This window comes from Oryctolagus cuniculus, chromosome 10 (genome assembly GCF_964237555.1).
Source record: "Oryctolagus cuniculus chromosome 10, mOryCun1.1, whole genome shotgun sequence".
In the NCBI taxonomy this organism is placed as follows: Eukaryota; Metazoa; Chordata; class Mammalia; order Lagomorpha; family Leporidae; genus Oryctolagus; species Oryctolagus cuniculus.
In genome coordinates this window covers 54,466,404-54,481,806 of record NC_091441.1, presented here as the reverse complement: position 1 = coordinate 54,481,806, position 15,403 = coordinate 54,466,404, and the positions used below count along the sequence as shown (strand labels likewise).

At 53.9% G+C, this 15,403-nt stretch overlaps 1 protein-coding gene across 2 annotated transcripts in view; it reads left to right on the top strand.

Annotated features, from left to right (window-relative positions):
- Nucleotides 1–8,834, top strand: part of CABLES1 (Cdk5 and Abl enzyme substrate 1) — a 108,453-nt gene extending 99,619 nt beyond the window's left edge. For both annotated transcript variants that reach the window (XM_051851355.2, XM_051851354.2), the window contains 3 exons: nt 2,788–2,894; nt 5,118–5,325; nt 7,627–8,834. In XM_051851355.2, coding sequence (XP_051707315.1) covers nt 2,788–2,894; nt 5,118–5,325; nt 7,627–7,767 — 456 coding nt within the window. In that variant the 3' untranslated portion in view covers nt 7,768–8,834. The remainder of the gene's footprint in view (nt 1–2,787; nt 2,895–5,117; nt 5,326–7,626) is intronic.
- Nucleotides 8,835–15,403: the final 6,569 nt, after the last annotated feature.

Below are 15,403 nucleotides of genomic sequence, written 5' to 3'. Positions count from 1 at the left end.
GCCCAGACTCCTTTGCGAGAGCCGCTGCCTAAGGAGCCGTGTTCCACTGCCCCGTCAGTCTGAAAGCAGGGAGGCAGTGAGTGGGGTGGGCTGGAAGCAGCCAGCACGGGACACTAGGATCTCAGAGCTGGCTCTGCCTGCAGCCTGCCCAGGTCCCGGGCAAGCTCCTCACCTCCCTGAGCCCTGTGTCCTCGTCCGTAAGATGGGGTGGCTGGGATGCATTTGAAGACTCCTTCCTTGGCGATGGGAGGCTTCTTTGTCGAGAGGTTGCTTGTACAGGCATCTGTAAGTCAGTCAGACCGAGCAGAGCTGTCGTGGTGATGGCAGGCAGGCACCCAGGCTCTACTCCTGGGCCCTCGGACAGATAGGTCTCCATCTGAAAGTCCCAGCAGCCATGAAGCAGCAGGATCTGCTTCCCTGGGACTCATGGGGCCCAGCCTAGGCAGGCAGTGTCTTGCTTGGGCCTGTTCTCGGCTTTGGTCTGCAGAGGAACAGCAGCAGGTGGGCTGGAAAGGGGGCGGGGAGTGTGGGGTGTTCAAGGAAACAGGCACTGGCTGGTGGGCCCCGCTGGAGGCAGAGTGGAGCGTGGCAGCCATGGTCCCTGTCCTACTGCCTCTTTTCTAAATAAAAAAATCCAGCTCCCTGGCCAACCCAGAGGAGATGTTTGTTAGAGATGTGACTGGAATGGGAGACAGGCGTTTGACACCTGTGTCTCTTATCAGAGCAGACCTGGGTTTGAGTCCCAGCTCCTCCTCTGATTCTAGCTTCCAGCCAATGTACCCCGGGGCGCAGCAGTGACAGCTCAAGTAACTGGGTCCCAAGCAGAAAGAGATGCCAGCCCGTCCTGGTGGGTAGCCACAGGATGTCACTTTCCCAGTCCTTGGCAGTGAGAGTGGCCACCAAGCACACGCCCACTCCCTGCCCTGAAGAGCCAAGCGCCCCACACGCATGGGCTCACGTGCACGTGTCCACACGGCTGTGTCACCACCTCCCTGCCTCTCCCAAGGCACATCACTGGTGGGCACCAGAACAGGTGTGTCCCAGACCAGGTCAGGGAGCCCCATCCTGATGAGGCCAGAAAGACCACAGAGCAAAGATATGTGTTGCACCTGCTGAGGCCTCTTCCACCCCAGTGTTAGAAACACTGAACAAGTTGAGTGGAATTGTCTGACATCATACAGTGGAGGTTTGGCTGTATTCATCAGGGAAGCAAAGGGGGTGCCGTTAAATATTCATCAGTTTGAACCAGGATGCGCTTTTTTTAAAAGATTCATTTGAGAGGCAGAATACAGACAGAAGGAGAGATAGAGACAGAGAAATCTTCCATCCATTGGTTCATTCCCCAAATGGCCGCAATGGCCAGAACTGGACCAATCCAAAGCCAGGAGCTAGAAGCTTCTTCCAGAACTCCCACGTGGGTGCCAGGGGCCCAAGCACTTGGGGCATCCTCCACGGCTTTCCCAGGCCAGTAGCAGGGAGCTGGATCAGAAGTGGAGCAGCCAGGATTCAGGATGCCAGTGCCACAGGCTGAGGCTTAACCTACTACACCACAGCGCCAGCCCCATGCGTCTATTCCTTGCTGTCAGCTGATACCCCAGGGAGCCCATGTGCCTGCCCTAAAATCAGGACATCAAGTATGTGACGCACAGGCATTCAGAGAAAGCCATTGAGCTTCCGAGCCTCGAGGACAACGTTGGCGGGGAGCCTTCCATGGGGAGCAGTCTTCACAGCAGAAGCCGGGCTGTCTCCTCCCTGGCCTTGCCTGCAGTCATCCAGGGAGACCCCCAGCACTTGGCAGGTGTGCTCGCGAGGAGGGTGAGACCAGCCTTGTGCAGGGAAGAGGAGGAGGGAGGCCACCATGTTCAGGAAGGGCTCAGGGGAGCCAGTCTTGAACGCTGCACAGAATTTAGAACAAGGGAGAAGAGGAGGAAACTCAAGTTTCAGGAACTGTTAACTGTAGCTACCATTAGAGGGGTTTACACACGGTGGAATGTCACTCGGCCTTAGAAAGGGACTTCTGGCCCACGCTGCCAGGTGGATGAAGCGTGAGGATGTGTGCCCAGGGAACACACACTGATCCCACCGCGGTACCCGGAGCGGTCAGGTTCACGGGAGCAGGGAGAGGGGTGATGGTTGCCAGGGACTGGCGAGAAGCAATGGGGAGTTCTCTAACGCGTCCTGAGTGTCTGGTTTACAAGACAGAGAGTTCCAGAGGCCGCTGGTGGTGATGGTGGCCCTGAGTGTGGACAAACTCAGTGCCACGGAACTGTGCACCGTGAAGTTTATGTGAGATTTATTTTACCGCAGTCCTAAGATATTTTTCAAAATCATGGCTAGCGTTTATTGAGTGCTTACTGTATGCCAAGCACTCTGCAGACCGTGTCTCAGGTTGTTCTCAGAACAGCTGGGTGGCGTGGGTGCTATCACGGCTTTGGTTTTCCGGATGTGGACCGCGAGATTTGGGGCCACGTGACTGGCCACCCATGCTGGGCAGCTTGAATGCAGATCTGCGTGGGTCCAAATCCTGCGTCTTTAAGCACTACAACATCCAAAGGCAGGCAGAAACACAGTGTGAGGTGGATCCCCGGGCTCTGCCTGCCACTTTTTCTCTGGGACCCCCTTGCTGACAGTGGCAGTTGGTTTCCATTGACCTCCAAGAGGCCACGACCCGCTGGGGCTCCAAGCTTTCCCCTTGGTGGCTGGTTTTATAAGCTGCCCACCCATTGCACGTCATCATGACCTAGGATCCTTATTTAAAAATGCCCCGTGTTGCCCGCTGTGTTTCAGACCACAGTCATCGACTACGTGAAGCCCTCAGATCTTAAAAAGGACATGAACGAGACCTTCAAGGAGAAGTTTCCGCACATTAAGCTGACGCTCAGCAAGATAAGGAGGTATGGGAGGCTCCACAGGCCCCTGCCATTTCCCTGAAGGCTCGCCCCACATGCATTTGGCTCCTACTGTGTACCGTGGCTCTGGGGACGTGAATCCCAGTCATGTCCAGCAGAAAGAGACCCTCCTGGGGCTGGTTGGCTCATGCCCAGATGTGGAGGGAGAGGGAGCACCCCGGGGAACAGGACAGAAGCCAGGCCCCTGCTGCCCAGTTGACATGGGTCTGGGGACAGTGCTCCAGTGAGAGAATCACTTGGTGCCTTCCGCAGCTCACCAGTTCAGTAAGATCTGTGTTACAGAAACCTTGGGGAGAACAGGTGACATTCAGGTCTCTGTTTTCTCAAATGTGGGCAATGCAGAAAAGCAGGGGTGGCATTTGGCACAACAAATGGTCACTGCCTGGGATGCCACATATTAGAGTCCCAGCCCCTCCACTTCCAATCCAGCTTCCTGCTAATGCAGCCCAGGAGGCAGCAGATGATGGCTCAAGGGCTTGAGTCCCTGCCTCCCACATGGGAGCCCCAAGTTGAGTTCCAGGCTCCTGGCTTCGGCCTGTCCTAGCCCCGACTGTTGGGGACATTTGGGGAGTGAACCAGCAGATGGAAAACCTCTCCCTCCCTCCCTCCTAAATAAAATGAAAAAAAAAAATTAAGCAGAAGAGAACTAGAGTCGGGGCGTGAGATAATTTTACCCACAATCATCTTCCCAGAGGTGGCAGCCAAGCCTCATGTTTGAGCAGCCAGAGTCACCAAAGCAGAGTCGGGGCCATGTTTCCTCTGCAGCCAATTAGATCCACTTTGTGGGAACCCACAGCTGTCCCCACCAAGCCAGAAGGAAGCCAACTTGTGTTGTGATGGTGCGCAGTGAATGATGGCAAAATGTGTGTGTGCACAAGCCACACTAGTATGTGCCATGTCCACCAGTGTGTATCCTAGCACTGATTTGATTACTGCTCTTCCAAGACAGAATAAAAAAAATTTTGAGGAAAAATTAAGTATTCACACTTTGTCCATTTGCTGGGCAGCTTTCCTAAGGACATTGGTTGCTATGCTCTCAGCCAAACTCCTTGTCTACTCTGCTTAATGAGCATAATTGATAATTGGCAGAGCTTATACCAAATGCCTAATTAATTTTTTAAAGATCTGAAAGAATTGAAGAGAGGAGGCGGGACAGAAATCCTCAATGGCAAGGGCTGAGCCAGGAGCTTCCTCCAGGTCTCCCACTTGGGTACAGGGGCCCAGGGACCTGGTGAACCTTCCCAGGCATACCAGCAGGGAGCTGGATCGGATGTGGAGCAGCTGGGACCCGAACCAGTGCCCACATGGGATGCAGGTGCCATAGGTGGTGCTAAACACAGTCACAGCATCGGCCCCCTAATGCATTTTTTAAAGATTTATTTATTTGAAAGTCAGAGTTACACAGAGAAAGAAGGAGAGGCAGAGAGAGAGGTCTTTCATCCACTGGTTCACTCCCCAATTGGCCTCAATGGCTGGAGCTGCCCCGATCTGAAGCCAGGAGCTTCTTCTGGGTCTCCCACGTGGGTGCAGGGGCCCAAGGACTTGGGCCATCTTCCACTGCTTTCCCAGGCCATAGCAGAGGGCTAGGTCAGAAGTAGAACAGCCGGGTCTCGTGCACGTATAGGATGCTGGCACTACAGACGGCAGCTTTACCTGCTACGCCACAGTGCCCTAACTGATTTTTAAAAGCATCTTTCTGGAGTGATTGGGAGTAGAGCTATCTCACGTAGAAGAGGGGCACAGTTTCATGGTTGAGGTTCCTTTCTACTTTATTACAGCTGTTATTGGAGAGAGAGAGCCCATCTAGTGGTTCACTCCCTAAATGCCTACAATAGGCAGGGCTGGGTCAGGCTTGAGGCCAGGATCCTGAGACTCAATCCCAAGTACTTGCGCCGTCACCGTCTGCCTCCCAGACATCCACCTGCATTGACTGGGGTCCTTGAGTGTCCCATGTCCTATTCGCTGGGGCCCTGGCTGGGCACCCTCCTGCCTGGAGGGGGTGATGGTGGCAGCACAGTCTGGGGTGAGAAAAAAAGCAAACAGGCTCTGTACAGCTCTACCGACATGTGACGTACCACACTCCCAGGGAGTCCACCCCCTTCCGCGTCGCCCTCTGGGAAGGAGAAGGGGAGCGGATATTCGCGGGGTGGAGGAGTCCTTTTCCCCGAGTTCCCGGATGACAACTGCTTCCTTGTTGTGTCTCCCCAGTCTGAAGCGCGAGATGCGGAAGCTTGCCCAGGAGGACTGCGGCTTCGAGGAGCCCACAGTGGCCATGGCCTTTGTCTACTTTGAGAAGCTCGCCCTCAGGGGGAAGTTGAACAAGCAAAACCGGAAGCTGTGCGCAGGAGCCTGTGTGCTGTTAGCCGCCAAGATTGGGAGTGACCTCAAAAAACACGAAGTCAAGCATTTGATTGACGTGAGTGGCCTAGGTCCCGACGGCTGGGACAGCTCATGCCAGCCAGGGTCCTGCTCTCTGGAGGATCCTGGTTGGTGAGCCCACCCGGCAGGGTTCTGACCCACCCTGGGGAATGGCGATGAGCGCTGTGTGTCGTAACTTCCTGCAGCAGGTGTCAGATGCCCTGTCTCGGGCTGTCTTAGAACACGGCACTGATCCAGTCTGGAAAGACCAGGCCATACATGTCTGTTTTCAGATATGGCGAGGGGTGGAGTCATTCTCAAATCATAGAAGCTGCTTTAACGCAAGAAGCCCATGGGCAGTGCGACCCAGGGGCAGTCTGCTGCCTTGGTTGCCTCCTCTTTGGAGAAGGGCCTGGGTTTGATGGGGGTGACACCTGCCTTGCATTTAAAGAAGAGCCCCATCAAGGCAAGGAAACCCTGGCTCCCTTGGCAGAAAGAGGAAAAACCATTTTATAAGACAGTGTAAACACTGGTTTGCTTAAGGGGACTTCATACAATCAGGAGACAGATGCCATTGAGAAGGTAGTTTGTTACGCTCCCAAGAGAAGGAGCATCTAACCTCGTGCTGCTCCAACAGAATCCAGCTTAACCTGCAGAAAATCCTTTCTTGGTGCTGCAGGCCAGGAAGAACCAGGTCAAGGTACCAGGCACTTCGCTTGCCAGTAGGTGCTGGCCTCCCTGCCTGCAGATGTCATCTTGCTGTATCCTGAATCATGAGAGAGACAGAGGCCAAGTTCTTGAGTCTCTGCTCTACCACCAGGGCTCCACGCTCATGACCTCCTCCAAGCCTAACCGTTTCCAAGGCTTTACCTCTTAATACCCAGGGCTTAGGGCATCCGCACAGGGATTTTGATGGGACCCAGTCAATCCACCTGAACGGGAGTGCTGGGCCATGCAGCCACACGGCAGCTCTGATCAGGAGACAGAAGGGGAGGCTGGGTGTGGGCAGCAGCCCTTTTTTGGGTTCTACAGGAAGGAGCAGGTGACGCAGGTTTCAGAGTGGCTGGTCTGATTCTTTTTAGCAGGCTCTGGGGCACAGGGGCTGTCGCTCGTGGTCTGGGCCCTGGTCCTGCAGGGATTAGGGCAAGTCAAGAATGGCCTGAAGTCTGAGAGCCCGAGGGGAAGGTGGTTTTGGGCTGCGGAGTGGCTGGTTTGCATTTGTTCACTGTGGAGGAATTGGCTAACCCCAGGGGGGCCCATCACACCAGATCATCAAGGCCCCAAGATGTCAAAGCATCAGAAAGACGTGGTTAGTATGCTAGCTCCTGCACCTCACTACAGAAGGGAGTGGAGCATCCTCAGATGTTGGCATCCATGGAGGATCCTGGAGCCAATCTCCCATGATACCAAGGGGCAACTGTGGTAAAACTTGTGATATTAAGCCCAGTTAACCACAGGTGTGTAAGTCCCACACAGCAAAAGCAGATAGTATTAGTGCCGAATGGCACAGTGACGGTGTGACCAGCCAATTTTCAGTAGCAGTGAGCCTGACGGAAGATCCCAGCCCAGCTGTCATCTGAAAGCAGGGCGTGCCCTTGCAAAACCAAGGCCTTCTCTGCCCTCCCCTCCCCCTGCTGTCCTGTTTCTAGCCCCACACAGCTGCAGACAGGAGTGAGCCGCGGGGCACTCAGCCCCACTGAGATGCATGCTAACTGAGACCCTCTCCAGGACTCGGGCCCTGTGCCTAAGATGAAAGCACCGAACTGCGTGTGATCCACTCTCCCCACTCAGAGCTGCCGCGCCGCTGTCCCTGGGGCCGGTCGGTGACCGGCTGCGTTTTCCGTCTTACCTCTGAGCCCACACAGCTCGGCTGCAGCGCCCAGCTGGAGTTGCAGTGAGGTTTACGTCTCGGCACTGCCGATTCCTGCCTGTGTGACAGTTTGATCTCTAGGAGATCTAGGTTTTTCCACCATAAAATGGAGATCATTGTTGACATCAGCCTTGTGAGATAATCGAGATGATTCAATGTGAGGTGGGGCCCTTAAGAGCTCGCTGTCGTGGCACGAGGCGAGTTACCTCAGGATCACGGTGTTGCCAAGTGGGACCCCCTGATGTCCCGAGACCCTCACAAGACACGGCTGCCTGATCTGGGACTGCCCGGCCTCCAGAGCCGCTCTTCTCTGTCAGTGCCCGAGCCTCGCTGTCCTGGTCCAGCAACAGAAACCAGACTAAGACTGTGGGTTTCTCCACCAGCGCTCGCTGGCGGAGGGAGGGAGGGAGAACTTGCACTTGGAGGGAGCCTCTGATTTGTTCATGGCCAGACTAACCTGGTTTTTGGTTTTCTTTGATTTGGTTGCAGAAACTGGAAGAGAAATTCCGGCTGAATAGGCGGGAGTTGATTGCCTTTGAATTCCCGGTGTTAGTGGCCTTGGAATTTGCACTTCACTTGCCAGAGCACGAGGTCATGCCACACTACAGACGCTTGATCCAGAGCCCCTAGCACAGGCCCAGGGAGGGCCGGGGACAGTTGCCCCTGAGCTCCGTGGAGCTGCCCTTACTACTGGAAATGCAAAAAAAAATGGAACCCACAGTACCAACCTGCTTCCTCTCGACACGTTTGCACAGAGAAGCAGAACTGGAAACTGTCCAGGGAGACTGCCGTCTGGCTGGCCCAGAGGAGCCGCGCACTGCTCACTACCCAGAGCAGAGGAAGAGGAGGTCTGTGCTGGGGACAGCAGAGGCCCAGCCAGGTGTTCCCTGGGCAGGCACACGTACACACACGCATCTTGAGAGTGTGGTCAGGGGCCTTCTCTCCAGACTGTTCCAACATGGAGTGGATCGGGAAGAATTTGCAGGACTGGGGAAGCTTTGAAAAAGAGACCCTCCCTGAGTAAAAAGAGGGTGCCAAGCTATTTTTGTATCAGCCATCGGAAGCGCACTTTCCACAGGGCGTGTGGAGTCCGAGAGAAGCTGCAACAGGCCACGTGCTCAAAGCCAGCCCCGCCCTTCATACGCCAGGCTGACCCTTAGCAGCCATTGCTAGACGATTTCTGGAGAATCGGCACTCGGTACCAGATTTTCCACATCCTCGGCCCTCAGAAAATGACACCGTTTACTGCTCCTCCCACCAATGGGACAGACACCTGCTGGTGTGGGGCATGGCGCCCGCAAGCTTTCTGCCGTGCTCCGTGGGGTGGGGTGGGTTCCTGTGCTCTATGTTAGAGTGCATAAGAAGCACATTTCTTGTGCTACCTATCTGCATATATAAATAGAGAAGAGTGTTTTATAAAAGTCACATGCATGACGGGGGCTCTGAGGCTCTTGCCAGCGGGGACAAACACTTTGAACTGAGGTTGGGTTGACGACGAAGGCAGCGACTCTGGTCATTCCCACGCATGCAGGGCTGTGCTTTCTCTTGAACCGACACTTTCTGGGATGACCCGTCCTGAGGCCCGGCACTGCGTCAGCACCTAGTAGGCACAACACAGAGGTGCCAGCTGGGGTTGCCTTTCTGAAGAAAGCCTGTGGCTATGTAAAAAGAGAATTAAAACCTTTCCTTGTTTTCTATGTGTGGGTGTGTGGGCAGTGCCTCTCATCCATCACCTTGGCCTTCCCTTGCTAATTCCTCTGCCTCCGCCCTCCCCAGATTCCACGCATAGTTTCCAAGGGGGCCACAGATTCCAAGGTGCTTTCCTTAGTGGAGCCAGGAGTCCACCAGGCCCAGGGCATGGAGAATTCAGCAGCAGCTGGGGAGGGGGCAGGCAGGGGGCTTGGCTGCTCCAGAGGCTTAGATTTAACCGAGTTGAGTCCAAGTATTTTGGTAGTGAATTTGCTTGGCTGGAATCATTTGTAAAATGATTTTGATGGTGGCAGTAAGATTAATGCAGTATCTATGGCTGATCAAAAGCTAGATCAGGGGCAAGTGTTTTAGCACAGCGGGTTAAAGCCCTGGCCTGTAGCACTGGCATCCCATATGGGCGCTAGTTCAAGTCCTGGCTGCTCCACTTCTGATCCAGCTCTCTGCTATGGTCTGGGAAAGCAGTGGAAGATGACCCAAGTCCTCGGGCCCCTGCACCCACTTGGGAGACCAGGAAGAAGCTCCTGGCTTCCAGTCAGCTCAGTTCTGGCCGTTTGAAGCCACCTCTGGAGTGAACCAGTGGGTGGAAGACCTCTAACTCTGCCTTTCAAATAAAACAAATCTAAAAAAAAAAAAAAAGCTAGATCAGTTAATATTTAAGAGACACTGTCGACAAAGTGAATGTTTTACAGATTTATTATGTATTTGAGTGACAAAGAGAGCAAGCTTCCATCTGCTGCTATAGCCAGGAACGCCATCCTGCTCTCCCATATGGGTGGCAGTGGCTCAAATACTTCGCCCATCATCCATTTCTCTCCCAAAGTTAAATTGGAAGCAGAGTAGCCGGAACTTGATCGGTGCTCCGATGTGGGATGCCAACGTTGCAGGCAGCAACTCAACCCACTGTACCACAATGCCAGTCCCGTAAATCAAAATTTAAGTCTCCATCTCCTGAACTACAAAAGCTCTTCACCTCCCTCTCGGTGCACAGCCCCTGCACCTGGCACTCAGCCCGCCCAGCTCCCTGGGCAGTGCTGCAGGTGAAGCACCTTGCCGAGCTGTGGCCCAGTGGTGTCTAGAAATGGCCTAGTAAGCTCCCCCCACCACCCCTTGCCTCCAGCCTCCTGCCAGGTTCCGGGCTTCCGGTGGAGGCCCACACAGGCAGCCAACACAGACTTGGAAGGGAAGCCCGAGCCCTGCCCATGTCTTAAAATCAGGCTAATATTCTTGGATTTGGGGTGATGGTTTTTTTAGCATTTATGAGATGGATTCAAGAAGGTTGTTGGCCCATTGCTTTTCAAAGCCTCATTTTAGTTATGAGCTGTTTTGGCCTGTGGATATGCTGGGCGAGGAGTCTTGTTGGTTTGGACTTAGTTGGGGTGGGTGGAGGCTGGGAGGACGGCATGTGGTCAGGAGGTCACCTGCGTGTCCATCCCATGAGCTCTTTCTGGAGGCAAAGGGAGAGGAGAAGGAGGATGAAGGGCTTAGGGTGAGGGGGTGCAAGTCACTCCCAGCACCGCCCTGGTGACACAGAACATTCCAGACACTTACCCAGCCTTAGGCTTTGGCAAGGCATCAAGGAGGAAGCCCAAGCCTGTGCGGCCAGAAGGCTACTCAGCAAACTGGTTCTAGAAGATTCTGAGGCTTTGCTCTCTGGCCTCCACCCCTTTTCCAGCCCTGCGCCTTCTTAGCACGGCCATTCTCCTCATGCAAAAAATATTGCCCAACCGCTGCTCTCGGGACCACACAAGCCGGTTATGCCTGACCCCATCTCCTCAGAGCTGGCCTGGAGGCCTGGGGCCCCCTCCCTCGTCCTCCCCATCACTGGAGAGCCGCAGCCCAACAAGCAGGAAACTTGGTGCCTCCATGTGGGGGAGGAAGTGGGGGGCCTGGCGCAGAGCCCAGCTGTACACCCTGCAGGGATGGCTCCGCCCTCTCTGTACCTGCTGCCCTGGGGGCTGAGCCCTGGCCAGTGCAGCCGCACCAAGAAGTCACCCCTCTCCCTTCCTCGCCCCAGTGATAAACCTGTGTGAGAACAGGAAACCCACACCAAACGCATGCGCACTTCGTTTTCCTGAGCTTTCTGCTCTGACCCTGAACGGGACAGCCGCTGACTCCACAAATCCCTCTGCACCACACAGGCCTGCCCCGGCGACTGGCGCGGCGGAGGCTGAGGTTCCTTCCTGTCCCCTCTTCCCCCAACAGCAAACCGAACTGCAGCGCGCCGGCTCCTGGCTCTCTTATCTCTCCCTCTGGCGCTTCCGGTCCAGGGCTTCCGGCTCAGGGCTAACCGGCAGGTCCTCGCGCTCCACCAGCCCTGGCTGCCTCAGATAACTCATGAGAACCTGAACCCGAAGCCCTCTTTGCCCTCTTGCAGGCTGCAGATGGGTGGGGGGAGGGAGAGGCTGGAGCCCGAAGCCACTAGGAGCCAGGTTACTTCGGTTCACAGGACAACTGGGCTGTGAGCTGACCACGGTGGAGCTAAGTCCCTCGGGGAGAAGGGCTTGCGGGAGCAGGGGCAGCCTGAGGTCGCCCCTGGGTTAAGGACCAATGCTGGCTGGCCGGTGGGGAAGTGCTGAGAGCCAGAGAAAAGGGAGTCAGCGCCCAGAGTCATATTTCAGCCCCAACTCATACAGAAAAAATGGCTTCTGGGAATACAGCACAGGCCGAACCAGGTAAAACATTATTAAAAATAAATAAGACAGGTGAAGGGAATGGTCCATCACCTACACACACACAGGGGTTAGGGATGCAATTCAGAATAGGAGGGAAGCTACCCAAGTGGCCACCACCCTATGAACCACCAGGCAGAATCCTAGAAGCTCCACAGGGTCTGCAGGCACAGGCCTGGCCCCCAACTCTGCCATCTTGCTCCTCGGCGGGGGAGGGTGGCGGGTGGGAGCCGCTTCTTGCAAGGGCAGGATCTGCATCAAGTTGGAGGGGCATAGGACAAAAAGGCATCTTTAAAAAGGTACCACTTGTGGTCGGGGCTGTGGCATAGCGGGTAAACCCACTGCCTGCAGTGCCGCCATCCCATATGGGCACCAGTCAGAGTCCCGGCTGCTCTACTTCTGACCCAGCTCTCTGTCTCTCCTTCTCTGTCACTCTGCCTTTCAAGTAAATAATTAAATTCTTAGAGAAAAAAAAAAAAAAAGCCTGCCCCTCGCTGTGGAGTCATCTTGGTGTCTATTGACCCAGCTGCTCCCATCTAACATTCTCGGGATGCACAGGCCTGCAAAGATTTGTGTGGGACTAAGCGGGGGCTAATCTGCAGGTGCCACGCCGCCCCAAGCACGGAGCTGGGTGACCTCAGCAAGTGCTCGTTCAGGCTGCTGCTCAGATGCCACCTGTATCCCAGACCCTCTGAGGCCCAGGGTCAGAATCCCAATGGGGGAGTCAGGGCCACTGAGGGTGCTGGGGCAGGACTCCCCCGTGCTGGGGCAGGAGCTGCCCAGCCATAGCCTTGGGGTCATCACGGAGGAGCAGACATCTGGTTTGCCTGCACTGATGGTGAGGGCCACCTAGCATTTATTAAATAAATGCGTCTTACACTGGGGTCTGTGGGTTTCCAAGTGTTGGAGAGAGACCAGTGGGGTTGAGGGAAGGTGCCATCTCCAGTGCTCGGTAGGAAAATGGATAGGAGCGAAATCTAGCACTTTTACTAGGGCTCCTGGATGGGTTGGGAGAAGCCAGAGACGTGAACTTTGACGGGGAGATAAGCCCTTGTTCAACAAGGGGTTACAGCTTGAGAGGTCATCAAGTTCACCCTGCAGGCACCCCTGTGTTGGGTTCGGAAGCGCGCACTCCTATTTAACCTGCAAGCTCTAAGGTTAGGATTCCGTGCCCATTCCATGGAAACTGAGGCTCCGAAACATCGTTACATTCCCAATATACACAGTTTCTAAGCCACTGAGACTCAAACCCAGTTCCATGTGACTGAACCAGTTGTCCTGCCTCTAGCTTGGATCAGAACATCAGAACAGAGGCATTAAGAAGGTGGAAGGGAGGGGAGAAGCCCCAGGCATGTGTTCCGTAGCCCAGGCTCCAGCCCCAACCAAGCAACCCCGTTACCCCCGGGGGTCTCACCACCCACCGCTTCTGAAACAATCCAACCACTGAGCCCCCTTCGCTCATGTCCACCTTACACACCATCAAGTACCCACCACGACCCTGCCCTGCACACCCAGTTGGCAGAGTAGTAGGAAATTGTCTTGTCAAGCATGGACCATATAGGGTTGTCTGCTCTTCCAAAAATGTCCTTGGAAGCTAGGGGAAGTGTTCCCCAAAACATCAAACACTACACAGGAAAGTTCTGGAAGTTACAAGCCTCTCCCCACCCCCACCCCCCAAAAGGCAGCTTAGCCACAGTGAACCTGACCCTGAAGCAGCCCACGAGGGTGCTGGTGGTATCCAGCTACAGTTGCTCTCCTGGGGGTGCTCTCAGAACCTTGGGGGTTCTTAGGAGAAGCCTCAGAGCTGGAGCTGGAGCTGATCATTAAAAAGGACTAGAGGGAAAGCCCAGGTTCCAATGGGGAGGGTGGAGGGCAGGTTATGCCAGAGTTACCAATGATAAATTAGTTTGTAATTTTGTTGTTTAGAGTTTGTAAAGTTTGTTGGCAGCTGCTCCAAGGGAGCTCCAAGGCAGTGACCCCAGGAGAGGCAGGCACAGGAGGGACAGAAAAGGGTCCAGAGCCCAGCGGCTTGTAGGGTCTAAAGCAAGCCCTGCCTGCTGTGGGGTCATAAGAACTCCCATCAGAGGAGTCCCAGGAGATGGAATGAGACCTTCCTTGCAATGAACCCCTGGACTAGGGCCTGGCATACAGTAGGTGCTCAATAAGTAGAAACTATTATGATTACATGTTGAGTATCCTTTAATCAAAAAACATGGGGAGGCTGGCACTGTGGCATAGTGGGTAAAGCCACTGCCTGAAGTGCTGGCATCCCATATGGATGCCGGGTCAAGTAATGGCTGCTCCACTTTTGATTCAGCTCCCTGATAATGTGCCAGGGAAATCAGTGGAAGATGGCCCAAGTCTTTGGGCCCCTGTACCCATGTGGGAGACCCAGAAGAAGCTCCTGGCTCCTAGCTTCAAATCAGCTCAGCTCTAGCTGTTATAGCCATTTAGGGAGTGAGCCAGCAGATGGAAGACTGACTCTCTCTTCCTCCTTCTTTCTCTCCCCCCCACCACCGTAACTCTTTCAAATAAATGAATCTTAAAAGCAATGCACAGGACCAGAACTGTTTTTAAAAAGATTCTTTTCAGATTTCAGAATACTTGCAAGTATATCACAAGATATCTTGGAGATGGACCCAAGTCTAAATAAGGAATCTATTCATGTTCCACATACACCTTTACACACAGCCTGAAGGAAATTCTACACAATATTTTTTGTGTACTTGTACTTTTACATTTTTACTATTTTATTTAAAAGGCTGAGAGGAAGACAGTGACAGAGATCTCCCATCTACTTGTACAATCTCCAAATGTCCACAGAAGGAGCCAGGGTTGGATTGAAGATGGCAGAATAGGGAGGGAGCTTACTGCTTTAGTCTAAGGGAAGATAATTTTTAAAAAGTGGAGAGAATGTAGTCTCAGGGAAGAGTTAGGGAGAAGACAGCAGAGGAAACTTCTTGCAAATTTGGGGGACACTGTGGACCTACATGGAAAGTATGGATACACACAACTCAGGACCCCAGCAGCCAAGAGCCTCAGCACCAACTTTGGAGTGACCAGAGTGCAGCAGGCCAAGTCACTGGTGATAAAACTACAGAAGAGCCTGGTGTGGGCTTGTCTTGGAGCCTTGTAGTGGACAATGTACCTGACAAACTAGAGGAGAAAAAAAGGGGGCACATTTCTCTTTCCCCAGCCACCCTGCACCAGTATCCTGTAATAAGGCAAGAGAGGGCAGAGGCCATTTTGGACCTATGTAATAACTGTGCCAGCTCATATATGTGTACCCAACAACCAGTGGGCAGAGATGCCCTAGTCTAGCTGGGAGAACTGACAGAGGGCTGAGTGCTCATGACTGTGGGAGGCTTGTGTGCTAGGACAGTGAAAACACTTAGGCTGCAGGACTGGGAGGACTCAGAGTGTAGCTGGAACTTTGGGCAGTCACTGAGGGTGGCACAACATGCTCGGGAGCTCCCGATTCCCTGGTGAGGGTCAGTGCTGTGGGATCCGTGCTTACACCAAAAGGCTACACAGATCCTGTGTGTTTCTTATGGCAGTGCAATGAATATTGTAAACACTGGGGTTAGTACCCACACATTGGTCTCCTAGGAGGAGAGGATGAGACTACGCCAACAGAGCAGAACAAACCTCCCCTCTGATAAAAAAAAAAAAATATTTACCATGCCTATATGGGTGTCACCTTGGACACTCCCTTCACCCTGGAGCACAGCACAGAATTCCCTTGCCACAACCATCACATGCCTCTAGGTAGTCACTGAAAAAGTAGACACTCCACTAAAGGCACAGAGGCATAGTCCAAAGATAAAAGGCATCATGGGGGGGAGAAAAAAAGAAACTAACAAGAATCTCTACAAATACCAAATAAT